The sequence below is a fragment of the Colletotrichum lupini genome, chromosome 1 (genome assembly GCF_023278565.1).
Source record: "Colletotrichum lupini chromosome 1, complete sequence".
Lineage (NCBI taxonomy): Eukaryota > Fungi > Ascomycota > Sordariomycetes > Glomerellales > Glomerellaceae > Colletotrichum > Colletotrichum lupini.
This window is the reverse complement of record NC_064672.1, coordinates 3,051,025-3,065,552: the sequence shown is the minus strand read 5'-3', so window position 1 is coordinate 3,065,552 and position 14,528 is coordinate 3,051,025. Positions and strand designations below refer to the sequence as shown.

General features: G+C 52.6%; 5 protein-coding genes across 5 annotated transcripts; 3 read left to right on the top strand and 2 right to left on the bottom strand.

The window, feature by feature from the left end:
* On the top strand, window positions 1–1,323 carry CLUP02_00879 (uncharacterized protein; the record flags this gene model as incomplete). The annotated part of the gene is made up of 3 exons (XM_049279925.1): window positions 1–303; window positions 362–508; window positions 565–1,323. The coding sequence occupies 3 exons, from the start codon at window positions 1–3 to the stop codon at window positions 1,321–1,323; spliced, it is 1,209 nt and encodes a 402-aa protein (XP_049135882.1).
* Window positions 1,324–1,382: 59 nt separating this feature from the next.
* CLUP02_00878 (uncharacterized protein) lies at window positions 1,383–8,221 on the bottom strand (the record flags this gene model as incomplete). The annotated part of the gene is made up of 33 exons (XM_049279924.1): window positions 1,383–1,473; window positions 1,696–1,777; window positions 1,887–1,969; window positions 2,038–2,180; window positions 2,250–2,371; window positions 2,529–2,601; window positions 2,676–2,720; window positions 2,777–2,976; window positions 3,033–3,103; window positions 3,155–3,301; window positions 3,464–3,520; window positions 3,599–3,623; window positions 3,681–3,777; window positions 3,848–3,923; window positions 3,976–4,065; window positions 4,116–4,280; window positions 4,513–4,640; window positions 4,810–4,873; window positions 4,956–5,168; window positions 5,267–5,359; window positions 5,422–5,688; window positions 5,743–5,767; window positions 5,847–6,094; window positions 6,207–6,237; window positions 6,300–6,437; window positions 6,500–6,711; window positions 6,780–6,888; window positions 6,959–7,019; window positions 7,052–7,159; window positions 7,231–7,292; window positions 7,362–7,412; window positions 7,507–7,979; window positions 8,052–8,221. The coding sequence occupies 33 exons, from the start codon at window positions 8,219–8,221 to the stop codon at window positions 1,383–1,385; spliced, it is 4,020 nt and encodes a 1,339-aa protein (XP_049135881.1).
* Window positions 8,222–8,356: 135 nt separating this feature from the next.
* CLUP02_00877 (uncharacterized protein) lies at window positions 8,357–9,240 on the top strand (the record flags this gene model as incomplete). Its single annotated transcript, XM_049279923.1, has 3 exons — window positions 8,357–8,658; window positions 8,971–9,050; window positions 9,116–9,240. The coding sequence occupies 3 exons, from the start codon at window positions 8,357–8,359 to the stop codon at window positions 9,238–9,240; spliced, it is 507 nt and encodes a 168-aa protein (XP_049135880.1).
* Window positions 9,241–9,851: 611 nt separating this feature from the next.
* On the top strand, window positions 9,852–11,694 carry CLUP02_00876 (uncharacterized protein; the record flags this gene model as incomplete). Its single annotated transcript, XM_049279922.1, has 9 exons — window positions 9,852–9,989; window positions 10,081–10,142; window positions 10,248–10,311; window positions 10,385–10,487; window positions 10,755–11,045; window positions 11,087–11,160; window positions 11,223–11,339; window positions 11,394–11,494; window positions 11,562–11,694. 9 exons carry the CDS (start codon window positions 9,852–9,854, stop codon window positions 11,692–11,694), a joined length of 1,083 nt encoding a protein of 360 aa, XP_049135879.1.
* Window positions 11,695–12,017: 323 nt separating this feature from the next.
* Window positions 12,018–12,119, bottom strand: CLUP02_00875 (uncharacterized protein; the record flags this gene model as incomplete). The annotated part of the gene is made up of 1 exon (XM_049279921.1): window positions 12,018–12,119. The coding sequence occupies one exon, from the start codon at window positions 12,117–12,119 to the stop codon at window positions 12,018–12,020; it is 102 nt and encodes a 33-aa protein (XP_049135878.1).
* Between the last annotated feature and the right edge of the window lie 2,409 nt (window positions 12,120–14,528).

Here is a 14,528-nt window from a genome sequence, read left to right as displayed (position 1 = left end):
ATGGCTTCTGTCTCGTTCAAGAGCCTCGCGGCTCTGGCCCTGGCCGTCTCGCAACCGGCTCTCGCCGCTGTGTTCCCGACAAACATCTTCAACCGTTCCGAAATCGAGGCCATGTCTCTGGAGAAGCGCGGCTCTATGTATGCCTACCAGCTCTGGGATTCTGCCGAGATTCCGTACATCCTGCAGGGCCTCCCCCACGACCTTTCAGAGTCGATCCGCGGCGCCATGCGAGAGTGGGAGCAGTCGACTTGCATCCGTTTCCTCCCCAAGACGAGCCAAGGTGCCTGGGCCAACTTCAAAAAGGTAACGTATACTTGCAAAAGAGAATATCGTTTGGGCTGCGCGACTGACGGACTCCTAGTTTGACGAAGGATGTTACTCCAGGGGCTTGGGCTCTCCTGGCTCGGGAGAGAGACTCGTCAATCTCGATTACCCCAATGCTTGGGAGAAATTTCTTTCCATGGGAACGTACAAGGCCTGTCTCGACGCCGGAACGCCTTCCCACGAGGTACGAATATACCATATCATCTTTGCAATGTACAGAGACTTATACCGGAATTCTAGCTTGGACATCTCATCGGACTCACCCATGAGCACCAACGCCCCGACCGCGACCAACACATTCGCATCCTGACAGACCGCGTCCAAAAGGACGAACTCGACCAGTTCACAATCAACACGGGCGCCGACGTCTCCATTCCCTTTGACTACAACTCCGTCATGATCTACGACACCAAGGCCTTTGCCAAGACCAACAAGCTGACCCCCATCTCCGGCTCGGCAAGCTTGAAGCACACAATGGAAACCGTCACGGACAAGAAGATCGACCCCTGGAACTCCCCGACCGCCAACGACTTCAAGGCCGTCAACAACGCCTACGCCTGCGAGGAGTACTACACCCGCGTGATCCCGCAGTGCCTCGCCGGCAGCATCCCGTCCAACGGCGACTTCTCTTCCTACTCCTTCATCCTCGACAAGCACACCGAGGCCTACATGGCCGCCAACGGCTACACCCACGTCGCGGCCCACCAGAACTGCCGCGCCAACATGGTCGGCCAGGATACCGACAACTGGGGCTTCACGCCGCTCAACGGCTGGGGACCCCGCGCGCAGTATAAGATCACCACGAACCGCTGCAAGAAGGACCACGACCGCCACGCCAGCCGGTATGAGGTTGCCCTGTGCAAGGGAGACAACGAGGGTGCCTGTGATATCAAGTGCGGTCTTCGCCGCGTCTGCCCCTTTGATGCGAGCGGCAAGCAGGTCGATAGCAAGGCTATTGATGTTGTTGACAACAACCTGTGGATTTGCCACCCTCACTAAGCAGACTCATTCTTGGATTAACTGAGACCACTATGGTTTGAGCCTGGCTGATAGTGATTCTAATCAACTGGACTGTACAAAACTTGGATGTTTGAGGAGATGAGAGACGGCATAGCATACGGCATGTTGGGAGTTCCCGGGGGTGCGTAGCTGTTGCGTAGGAAGGATAGGAAATGCATGATAGCTTAGCTTAGTTACATCGATTGAATCGAAATTTCAGTCTAGCCATTGCTGAAGGAGTTTGAAGCGGTCCTATGGAAATATCCGTCTTGAACTAGACGGCGTCGCCTCACTTTCCTTGACATCACGGCTGAAAGTAGACCTCTGGGTTTTCTTTCTAAAGTTATGTTGTCTAGAGCTCTCCTAACTCACCCAGAGCTATGACAGCGTCCATCGCCACGACTTCGAGATCTGCTGATGCTCCAAGAAGTGGCACTGTCACTGGCACATTCCCCTTGACAATACCAGGCAGCACAAGATCGGTTGATCATGTATAGTGGGATGATTAGCATCATTGATTCAATATACTGCAAGCCGTGATAGCTAAGCTCCGTGCCCATGACTTTCATCCATGGCCTTTGTCTTTTCGGGGGCTACCTTGCCCGGTTTGATTGTGTACGCATCCCCGTCGCACATTTCGAAGTTGCTTTGTAAGACCTGGTGCAATCATTGACGCAGGTCATCCCATCTCTGGATAATACGCGGCGATGGGACTTCCTGGCATTTTCACAGAAAAAGCCTCCCAAAATTGAGATATTGCGATATGCTTCTGTACAGTTTTGGAACATCTTCACGGCGTTCTGCTTGAATTTGGCCAGCGATGAGGGGATTCGGGCTTCAACAGATTCACATATGTACTACCATGGGCACACTGATACCTCTGCCCCCTTAAACACCCTTCGACTTCGTGGCGATTATGGCTAAACCTCCTCAGTATACTGGCGTGATAGCATTTCTTGCCGCTGTAAACACTTGAGTTTCAAAATCCCCGTGGATCCAGTTGCGACATCGATATCGAGAAACATGACCAGGACTGAAGTTTGAATGCCTAGTCACGCAGTTAGAAGTCTACAAGCTCTCTGGGTCCTGTGTAACTTTGACCATGCACTATGGCGTTGAAGAAATCAAGTACTTAAGAAACGTGATCTTACCTTGAAGCATTGTCTATGATGCATCCGAACGAGACCTTTTGATTCTGTGGCAACCGCGGCAGTAGGTGGCCGAAGAGGAGGCGATATTAGCGAGTAGCCACAGAAGCAGAGGCCGAGGCACGGGGGACTATATAAGCGTAGGATCCCATCATTCTCCCGTAGGGCCGAGTTTTGATTATCCTAGGGGAGAAGCTATTCGACCTTCACCGCAATGTGCCCCTTGGTGGTCCCCCACTCTTGGAAGGCCTAGAGAGGTGCCCATATGTTCGCTGATTGAACCGAAGTAGGACACAAGTAGATACCAGAAGGCTGGTAAACTTCGGCTCAAAATTTACAAAAGAAGCTTCTACCGCATCGAAATGGCTTGAGATGCACCAAGCTGAGAAGAAGTTGGGTGAGAATGCGCTTGGGGGCTGATTGAGAGACGCCGAGGTCCGCAGTCGAAAGAAAAGAGCACCATTGTTGTTGTTCGAGACAGTCAAGTGGCTGTCTTTGAAGTTTTCTAAAGGGAAACTCAGATGCCAGAGAGTCGCGCTTAATTTGTGACGTGACTGGCACGGAGATTGACGGTGAAGCATGGCAGAGAGCAAAAGGGAATGGCCATCGTTTTCCTCACAGCGATGAAGTACCTACCGCTTGTCAGATGCCCTGCCTTGAGATGGTATGCTTTACAACGTGACCCTTGGAAGCTTCGTAGATGCTGAAGGTATTTGGTACAAAGAAGGAAGTAATGATCTAGATGTCTTCCGTTCGGCGACGTGAGAGCTTGGCTGAGACTGAACAATCCAGGCCTGTAAAGCCAACAGACAACCTGCGGCAGCTGAAGTCTGTTACATGAGCGTGTGTGATACCGTAGAACGTGGTGGGGCTCTAAAGGGGCAGGAAGCTGCTCATGATGTTGCTGAGGGTAACTTATCTCACGTCTTTGTCTGAAAGGTATATTGAACCACAACTACACTCTAGCCCGCATTTCATATCCTCCTAGTTACTTGGAAAGCCCCTCGAAGCCCATACCTACAAGCACGGTAAGGAAGTCGAGGCGATGACTGATTTGTCATAATACAGCGCCTGAGTAGAGGCCGTGATCTGCTGGAAAGTCTAGTTCAACTTCGTTCTAATCATACAACCGGCCCCCGAGCAACCTATCACCTGATACATGTCACTGCCGCATGCAGCTCCCAGGATGCATCAAATCTGACCACTTACGAAAGATAACACGGTGCTCACAAAAGCTCGACCCAAAGTAATAAGATGTCGACAGTATCTTGCAGCCAGACGTAAACTGACTATCCAGGAAAGAAGCCTACAGTTTGACGTCAATGTAAGGTCATTATCAAAGCCTCCCGAGCACCGCATGCCCTCGTTTCACTGACCACGGGCCCGAACAAGCACACCAAGGCCCGGCAATCGGTCTGGCCATTCTCAGCCGGCCGGAAGCCTCCGGTAGCCCTCACCCGTCCGAGTGCCGTCGATCGGATAACCTCTCGTCTCTGGCTCTTACAATCCAACAAAGTATAGGGCACCATCGGATGCATCGTATTCGCTTGGCACAGACTCTTCCGTACCTCGCATCCTTCTCGGCTTCGCACCGCTCGGCCCCGATCCGCCAACACATAACTTTACGAGGCCCCGCCAGCACACCCGCAGCTCCCGAAACAGCGCCGGCCGGGAGCACCGTGCCCCTCCTCCATAGAGACAGAGTGGAACCCTCCAGTGCGGTGCTCCCCCGAACCTTCCGGCCAACAAGCTCCGTTGCGAAGGACAACGGACAACGGAGTACGTAGTCCGTTAGTCAGGGCGGTCAAGCTTCAGCTGTGCTTCTGAAACGAGCCATATGCTCGTAAGAGGGCAGAGAAAAATCTAGACAGAGACGAGATGCGATGACTAAAGTTTCTCGAAACCTCGTTTAGCTACTCGCGGACTCGTGTTAAGCACGCATGTCCGAGAGAAACAACGGACTGTTCAAACCTTTTTATCTTCACTCTTCCCGAAAGTCTAACCTTGCATGCTATGATTTTTTACCTAACAGCTTCATCACACTAGGCTTTTGCTATTGAGGAGAAAAAGCTTGTACTGAAAATAGCTCTGTCGTGCAAGCATCGTCAAACCAGACCATGAACGCAACGCCCCCATCGAGACAGAGTTTTGACCCCTTTCGATGAGCTTCTAAACAGTGGTGGCTCTGGGCAAAAAGCTGGGCAATGGTTGAGAGCGGAAATGCTGACTACATTCGGCTACCCTCCCCTTACAAAGCAAAAGTATCACAATGCCAGAATCCCATCGCCACTTACCACCGCATCGCGATTATAGGGTATTGGGGAGAAAAACCTTGAACGTTCCATCCTCGTCCAAATCCAAGGGTCCATGCCGCGCCGCGGGCATCAAAACCGATGGCGTTGCTTTCGCGAGCACGACACGATAAACTTTCACGGCCCTGCCCGCACCGCAACACCCCTCCCCCCCTGGCCACAGACCGGACACAAGCTCCTCCTTTGGGTTGAAGCAACCGAAATCTTCTGCTCAATGCTATGAAGCTGCGGTAGGTAGCATTGGGGGCCGTTGAAGAAAAAAGAGCGCGAAGAATCGAGCAAATAACACTTTGCAATTAATATGTCGATAGTAGATAGGAATTGCCGTGGTGTTGCATTGCAGATGTCTTCCCACCCCTCCGTCCCACAGTCCCATCCCGCGCCGCTCATATCCAGTTTTTGTCACCCACATCACGACGCAGGAAGAAGAAAAAAAACCTGTTCGGTGGTGTCATTTCTCGGCCTCGGTGATCTGCAACCTACGTTTTGGCAGCAGTTTGGGATTCCCACTGTTTTCCCCGCCCGCCGTCCCCTTCTCTCCTCCCCCAGACGGACAGCGCCGCAAGGCGGTTACGGCTACGGAGTTTACAGGCTAAGAGGGCGAGAGATGCCCGGCCGGTCCGCCGATCATCGCCAACAGAGCTGGATGTATCCGTAAAGCCCAAGAAAATTTGCACACCCCCGGGAGCTCCGCAAAACAGACTTCCAGCTTGTCCCGCTGGCGCTCTGCGCTGGCCCGGCGCCGTTCGCCGAGGACGGAAACGATGCGCGGGCGATTCTTCAATCTCCAAGCCAATGCCGCGGGGTGCGCCGGATCGTCTCCCAAGCTCCCCAACACAACAGAGACAAAGAAGTCAACGGCCGCTGAAGGATTTCTTGGGGTATTCGAAAGGACCGCATAGATGCTAGCTGTCCTTTTTCGAGATAAGGTTGATAGAGTAGCTGAATTCGCCATCTACCATCCCGTGATAGTCTTGGGCCCGTCTTACACTAATTGAATTCGGTCTAGACGGTTCAGAAATCCTTTCTTCAGCCCTTCAAGCAAAGGGTATGATAGAGAGACAGTCTATGGAGGCAATATACAGACGGGCCTGGACATTTCGCAATGCGGCGCCTGTCTTGCGCGCGCTTGCGTGCTGGGTGCCACCCCATGATCCATCCCCATCGATCGAGGCCGACCTTTCCATATTGCTTAATTGCGGCCTTCGAGTCAGTTTGACGACAACGAGGGGGGGTGGTTGCTGAACGAGGCCCGAATAAGGCCCTGCCAACCCTTGATAGTGTAGTTGTAGATCGTCGGACTGCGCCTTGCTAGATCGAAAGGGATGGACCCCCTCGGATCGCGGAATCGAAAGAATCGACGATGTCGAAAAGAAAATCTCGAAGAAAAAAAAAACTTGAAGAAAAAAAATCCAGGGCTGACTGGCTGTCAAGGGTCTCAGGTTTTTTCCTGCCTTTGCATGTGGCCTGGCACGCCCGGCGTGACGATCCCATCAAGTTTTCCAACCAACGCTACCAAAGGCTTGGGCAGCAGCGCCGCCGCTGACGGGGAGAGCTAAGGTATCTTCATTCTTTGACGTGTCTGAAAAAACCACAAGACCGGGTCTTCGAGTCCAGGGATGCGGGACAAGCAAATGGACGACGCCCGATCTAACTTCTCAGCCATCAGTCATAGCTTGCCCATGGTCTCCATCCATCCCTCTGAAGAAACAGAACCCGTCGTCCAACCGTCGGCGCCGGCTTCCCGTGGTGCCGTGCTAAGGTGAAAATCTGCACCGGTCATTCGGGCAGCATGGCCTTGTTTTTCTTCAACACTGGAATACTCCATCGTGTGGTAAAACCGGGTTTCTTTTTGAGGCCTGGCTGAGCTGAGAGGGGCCTCCCCCCAAAAATCCTGGGGAGAGCTAGACTCGGCTAAGCTTGAGCTACTGCGTTTGGTAGCGATGGCTTCAGGATGCGTACGTTAAAAGATGGTGAGTGTGCAGTCCATGTGGACTTGCCAGAGAGCAAGTGCAAGAAAGGCCATTGACGAACAAGTTTCTTGTTTAGTGGATGGCCCCAGGATGAATCCTCCATGACGGGAGCACTAAAGAAGCTGTGAATCTCTGACCCATAAGGTACGTATAAGGATTCGTGCACAACTTGCACAAAAGGGCGTCTTTATATCAAAGCCACGTGAGCTGGGGTTGTCCTTGCGCAATTTTGTGCAAGAAGATGGGGCCTTGACGCCTTGGGGCTGTGGACTCACACCCCATGCCCTACGTTCACTCCACGGAGTCCGGAGCGGGCTGGCGGCGTCCGGGAAGGAAAAGAGAGAGGGAGGTTGGGGGCTTCCTCTGGCATTGTGGAGCCCGGTGCTGGCCGGCTCTCCCCGGCCTGTGACGGCGATCCAAGCAGAACCTCAAGACAACGCATCGTCCAGGTCTCCACTGGAGGTGCGGAGTTACCTTGTGGATAGGCTTTGGCTTCTCGCAGCTCTCTCGCTCGGCAGCGAGGCCGTGAGGTCCGTCTGGTCCGGTTCAGGTCCCCGTCCAGTCAGGCAAGAAGAGTGGAATTATGGAGAACCCGGAAGATTCACGGGTTTCTAAAGTTCCTGAGGGGAGATTGTTTGGGGAGAAAGGGCCGTCCGCTGGGCGTCACGACTCACAGAGCAAACAACTCCACAAGCATGAGCATATCCGCAATGCCAAGCTTGTTTCTGGTGTACTATGGTATGTACTCACTGCGTATGCTTGCCAATGGCCTTGGAAACCTGAGGCCACTACCTTTCCCCAGTTTGTGCTCCAGCTCAGTGAAGGCTGAAGCATCCAGACTCTTCATCGACCGCCGGGTCTGGCTTAGGTAAGTCTGCCTCCGTCGTTTCAAGGCGTCCCGGTGGGGATGTTCGATGCTACCGTGGCACGCGTTGGTTGTCCTCGTCGCTGCGATAGTGCGTCCTTTTTTTTTCACGGGAAAGGTCTGGACTCTCGAGTTTCCACAGAAGAAGGTATTCTCCTCAGATCCTGTGACGGGGGATCCGCAGAGCGAATCCAGGAACCGGTGACGCAGCACGAGATGCGTATAGAGAGCGTCGCACAGCATCGTGACTGTACATACATACGGGAACAACTGGAACTCGGCACCCACCTCAGCTCCGTCTGGTTCGTAAGCTTCAGGTATGGAGCCCGGCCAGTGACTCCTGAGAAGCGACAAGATGCTGTGGATGATCATGGCATGACTGGAACAAGAGGGTCCTTTCGTACCCAAGTGTACCTAACAGTTGCACTACGTTCCCACCGTCATACCTGAATGTAGGGAACCACCTCTGCTCCCACCCCTATCCAGGTACGCATCACAGGGTCTGAGGATGCGCACTACGGAGGAATAGTGAATAGGTAAACGCCATTTAGTGCATCCAAGGGGACCAATCTTTGGTGGAAACGATGACAAGAGAAACATGTACTCCGCAATACGCTACCTCTTCCGTACCCAGTATTGTTTCGATGCGCTTTGGCACCTAAGGTCCAGACCGGAACATAGGGCACAACTTGTCACCGCAAGCGTGTGAAAGATATTGCAAACAAAGTCTCCACCATGGTGCGTGGTATCGCAACATTGACCCATCGTCGCACGCAATGCAGGAACTTTGCTGGCGTGCCCGCTGAGAGCCGACTCGATAGTATCAACGGTAAGGGCCGGGTCGGTGAAACACCTGGGTCTCGGCGATGGAGACTCTACAACGACATGCGCCGCGTAAATACGATCTGCCTGACTGTCGGTTTAGACAAGAAAAAACAAAAACGGAACTTTGGTGACTTGATAGGGATACAATATGCAACGCACTCTCACAGTTACACACAGTTACTCACACAAGAAAGAATCCCCACTAGTTGCATGTGTGGGGGGTTTGGTAGGTTTCTGCTTTTCCATTGCGAAACTTTGTTTTATTCCTTTTTGTCTCTACTGGGAATGTTGAAATACAGTGGGGGGTTCATGTTGCGCCATGTTTCGCTTTGATCGAGTTAAACAAACTCCTCTTTGCATAACGCTGTAGATTGCTTATTGCTGTTGTTTTTGTGTGTTGCTTTAGAGCATAAACGACTTCTGCGGGCAGTTTTTTAGGCGAGACCGGCAAAGCTAAGTAAGACCTGGTATCTTTTCCCCCCTTGCCTTGTATCCGTAAATCCACTACACAAAAAGAAAAAAAGCAAGAAGGTTACACAGCCTCAGTCGAAAGATGGACGGCCTATCCTTGACTTTGACGGGAGAATGACGAGCAAAAAACAGAGTTGCATAGCAATAGCAAGCATAGGCGGGTGAGTGGTTAGGTAATCGGCGACCCCTGAGACAAAGGCGACGATGAGTCAACTTCAAACCAGGACGTCACCGAGCTGCCAAGGCAGGAGAAGAATGGAATCTACCAAATGATACAAAGTACCTTGGTCCTTGCCAGCTTACCTCCAAGCTCTGGTACCTGAAATATCAACGGGGAATGCTAGCCGGAAACCGAAAATAGTCCCCGAAAACAAGACATGGAAACTTTGAACAAAGTTGGAACCGGGTCCCAAAGTCCGGTGAGGTATCTCCGTACCTCCTTGCCTTTTCGTAACCTCCTTCATGAAGCTAAGCGAGAAAAAGTTAATAGTGAGAGAAATCTTGAGGATCACGAGCATCTCCCCAATATTGAAGAGTCATAGTCATACGGATGAGAAGCCGAGACGATGGAAAGGGAAAAAAAGTGGATGAAACCCGCCAAAAATTGGAAAGAAAATAGTCACAGCTTCACATGGCAAGAAAATTTGCAAGCACCAAAAGAACTCCGCAGTAAGGTATCCGTAAGGTAGGTTGTCTCCGAGCTCCATGATCCCATCCAATTGGGCCCAGCGCCGCGGCATCCCGCGTTGACAGCTCCGAGAACCCTGTCTCTAATCCCGCCTATCCGCCCCTCCCTTAGCTTTCCATTTTTTTCTTTCTCGGGTTTCCAATTCTTTCTATGGAGTGCCTGCCTACGAAATACGTATTTCCCACCACCGCTTTTCCATGCCTCGAATCAGGTATCAATAGTCAAGGGTACGAAGGCCACCCAGGAATGGTAGCGAGCAATGTTCGGACATTTAATTTACTTGACCCTGTATTTGCAGTCTCGCATTGTGAATTGCAAAAGAGCCGAGCTGTGCTGTTCACGGTCACAAGAATCTGGATCACAGATGGACTCCTTCCTAACGTGGTATGGCGTCGTCTGGCTTTTGCATATTCTTAGCCTTGGGTGCGTGCATGGCATTTCGCGCACATCTTGCTTTGCTTTTTTCGCTTCCTAGCTGCAAAATGCCATCCTCCATCTTTCTCCCACTCTGTCATCAACACCCCCTGATCGAAGAATGTCTCTAAGCCAGGGTTTGGGGGGGGTGTTGGTTGTCTTTCCATTTCTTTTCTCTTCCCACTACGAGGTATTCGTAGCTGCCCCCCACGCACGCCACGCAAAAAGGCTCTTGGTTTCTTATGTCTCGATCCAGCTAGACGGTCCATACACCCACTTCCTGTGCCCGCCCGTATGAGTCTGCATTCCAATGAGGCTACCAGCTGCTTAGGGCACTCGTAAAGCTCGAGCAAGCCACCGCCTAGTTCGACAGTTTCACAGAGTTTTCCAAGTCAAGTCAAGTCATGCCATCATCACGATCATTACCCAGCAAACGTCCCGCCCTGCCGGAGCGCCTTGTTGCCGCGGGTTCGTGAATGTATGTCTCTCCGTCAGAGTCAAGTCAGCCTTGTACGGGTTACCGACGAACCGGGAAACAAGAGCGGCCGGCGTGTAGTCGTACGTCCCCAAGTAACACAAACCGGCGTCTGAGACTTTTATTCCTTTCCGTACATTTTGCTGTGAACATGAATTGGAACGTCTTACGAATACCATATTTTGTACCTTGCACACAATTGACGAGAAAAGTTTTCTTCCTCCCCCCCTTTTTTTGTAACTTGCGCGCCCTGTGTACAGAAGATGAGAACCATGAGGAAAACGTCTCACTCAGCGGTACCCATGGGTATCTCGTAACTTCGCCTGGCGTAAGATGGCATGTTGCCCACCCCTTGGTTCACCCATTTCCCACAATCCAGATATTTTTCACCGTTGCACCGACACCCCGTCCTCGGCACCGGGCGTCGCACAAAAAGAACCAGGACAGAGTTTTCGCTTTGATCCAGAGCAAGGCACAGGTAACATTTTCCATCGTGGTAGCCGAACCCTGGGGGAAAATTTTTCAATCATCCAAAACCGAAGCTAGCACGAGTCTCTCTCTCTCTCTCTCTGTCTCAACATTCACCTCGCAGGCAAGAGACTTCTAACCACACCTTACGCAGCACGTTCCCAGGCACGCATAATGTCCGGTATGATGTACCTGTCCGTAGGTAGTCAGGTTGCCCTGCCCTGCCCTGAGGCTCAACTTTAGGTAACTGCGTAAGGTAGGGCGCCAGCAAACCCAGCAAGGGGCCCCCCCGCCCAAAACTTCCAAGAATAAAAACGACCCATGTCCGGGAGATCTTCCCCGTGGGCTCCACAGCCTCTCTCAGGCTGAGAGGCCTGGTGAGAAAGCAAAAAGTACTTTGTAGGCAAGTGTTGCACGCAAGGATACAAAAGATACCTCTGCTCTGCCATGCCCTGCCTTGTGCTGCCACCCCCACCGGCACATCCCGCGCCCCGGTGCTGGCCAACGCTATCCAATTCGCAGAGCTCTGGGCGTGTGCGACAACGCACAAACCTAGGATGGACAAAACACACGCCCATACATCTCTCTCACTTGCAAAGACGCAGACTTGTATCCGTAGTCCGTAACAGAAGGGAGAATTGGGATTATGAAATCAGGTTCTCACAGAAGAGACTTCACAACGGGAGGGAACTTGCACCTCCGTCGCCGATACACTTACACTCTCTGGCCTGATCGCTCACCAATAGACCAAAGAAAAAGAGCATGTTTCAGCCTACGAGTTCTCATCGGCCGGGTTCGTGTCTTGTCTCGCACTTCCAAAACCTAACACGCGAGAAAAATCTCTTCAACCAAAGCTGAGCTGAGCTACAGGCACAACAACGGCGAGCCCTGTGCCCTAGCTCCGGGTCACCACCCACCTCTGGAATGCCCCGTCTCGTAAGGCTCACCAATCGTCGGCACGCCTTGGAGACTCGCCAGGTGGTCTAGCTGTAGATTTTTGTCCCGGCGTGGTGCTTCCTGGTTGACTGCACATGAACCGGCCCGCAACAACGGCATCAGGCCATCCACGAAAGCCTCTCTCTCCAGTAAAGTCTCACTCTCACTCTCGCTGTCATCCCACTCCTCTTTCTCGGGGGGAACGGCAGAGGCTTTTGCATAGACAGACGCCCCTTTGGTTGAGCGCGGCCCGTGAGCCCAGCGAAAGCCCGCAATGGGGATAAGTGATGCGCAAGCCTACTGGAGGAATTGTCTCGCTCCAGCTGCAATCTGCCTGATGAGCCCTTCAAATCGCTTTCAGAAATTTTCACAAAAAAAAAAAGGGACGTGATCCACATCCTCACCGGTGAAGCACAAGCTCCCACGGTCCCGTCAGGTCAGGCCGAGAGGGGCTAGGTTTCTGATCCAAGAGGCTTCAACGACGTGGGGAAAGGGACGGAAAATATGCACATGCCACTATGACACGTCGCCAGCATGAATGACGGGCATCAGAAAAACGGGAAAAGAAAGGGGGCAAAAGATTGGTGAAAGGAGAGAAAAACTTCCTCATCCCTTCGATTGCGCCCGGTTCCCACACAGGCAGCCCACTCACTGAACGTAGGCTGGCTCCGACTCCAGCTTCCAAGACCGTCCATAGACGAGGAAAAAATCATCAGATCATATGGAGTATCCGTTCGTACAAGGGGCAATGACAAGCCCAATCGATGATCTGAGGGCCAGAGGCGGGAAATTTCCCCCGCTACTTGCTTCCCAGTAAGCGGGCCGCGGAACGGCGGCGGGCGGATACGATCTGTCTCTCTTTCACAAAGTGAGATTTGTGTGCTTGAACAAGCCCAGCCGGGGGAAAGGGAACACTGTGACCGTTCCATCGGAAACGGGAAAGCCCAGCATTTCGTCGCTCCAAGATCGAACCATTGTCTGATCAGGTCAGGACGACGCTCCCCCCTCCGATGACAACGACGATGAATGAGGGACAAGAGGCAGCCGATTGCGGATGAAACGGGGCCAGCCTAGGCGACGTGAGGAGGTCAATGTTGAAAAATGAGGAAGAAAAAAATGCCTCTCCTTACGAATGCCCAACAAAAAGCTTTGAGGCGGCCCGTGTCGATTTGGCAAATCTGGCTGCCCATTTGCAATTGCTGACATGAACGGCAACAACATGAGGCAATTGCAATGCGGCGAGGGCATCTCCCCGATTGGTAACGAGACCAGCAAAGTGCAATAAATTAGTGCCGTGGCCTAGATCGCTCAGCAGTTAAACAAGGTTTTTTGGCTGCAACTCACCCCGGATAATTGCAAAAAGTCTGGACCGGTCTTGCAAGCTTTGTGATTCGGCCTGATGTTGGTTAAAAGTCAACCGAGGAGGATGAAACGGGAGCCCGCCCCAAGATTCGATGACTTGTGGTCGTGTCAATCTGTGACTGGCAAAGAGGATGCTGACGCATCTCCCGGCAGTTGGCTCTTCTTTCCATGTCTACCAGGTACCTTGACGCGGCACGGCATTGAAGCTTCGTCGAAAGCTGCCACGCTGCTTGGACAGGAATACTCCGTAGAGAAGGGAGGGACGGTCCCGTTGTTTGAACCTCGTTTGCCGTGGCTGCCCAGGAAAGCTCTGGTTCGCCTCAACCCCTTGTCCCTCCCGTCCCGGAAACTTTCGACTCAATTGCCTTTGGACGGGTTCTCGCCAAATGTGCCCTGCGTTCACGTAAGGTGCGGGAAAGGTGCGGGTATCCTTCAGAGATGTTCCTTGCAACGATGCCGGACACGGGACGAGGCACGGCACAAGTTTGTCTCAGGCTCCTCAACCCAGCAGCCGTGGCCCAGACAGCAAGAACAATGACACTCTGTACAACGGATCGGTTCGCTGCTCTTCCTGTCAGCGTTTCCGCTGATGATGCTTGGCCATGAAGCGTCTGACCGTGCCGTGTGTCACGGGCCTGCGAAGTATTGTTCCCAGGGACCTGGGATGCCGTGCTCCTTCGGATCAGTCCAGACTGAAAGATGAAACCGGTGTCCGCAAGGTGAGAGGAGAGAAAAAGCTTGACGTCATTGTCGGCTTGTCGTGGTTCAAGGGGGAAAGTCGTATTACGTGAGCCGGCTCAAGGCTCTTGACGATGGGCCGTGACCGCCGAGCAGACAAGAGACAGTTCAGCTTTCGGGCCTGCATCTATCCGAATTCGAAAGGCACAGGCACAGGCACCGATGAGAAAGACCGGAGTCTTTCGTCTGGTGCGAGACAATAGCCTCCATGCTCTCATTCAATCAGAAATTACATAACATGACCGACCACTTGTGAGATATGCGGGTGAGACGGCCCCTGCCTCGTTGCAAGAGAGTACTGTTACCGCAGCACCTGGTTGAGTGGTTGGACGGCAGAATATGTCTAGTGCTCATACTACAGCGGGTAAAACGGGGTTGTTCAATAGAGACCGCCCGACTGGCGAAGGTCGATCACCGTGATACTTGTTCAAGTGCGTGTACCGTAGAAACTCGAGCACTTCAAACTTGCGTTAGCCCGTGCCAACCCTGCTAGCTGCCCATACCAAACCCTTTCGGGGGGTCAATCATAT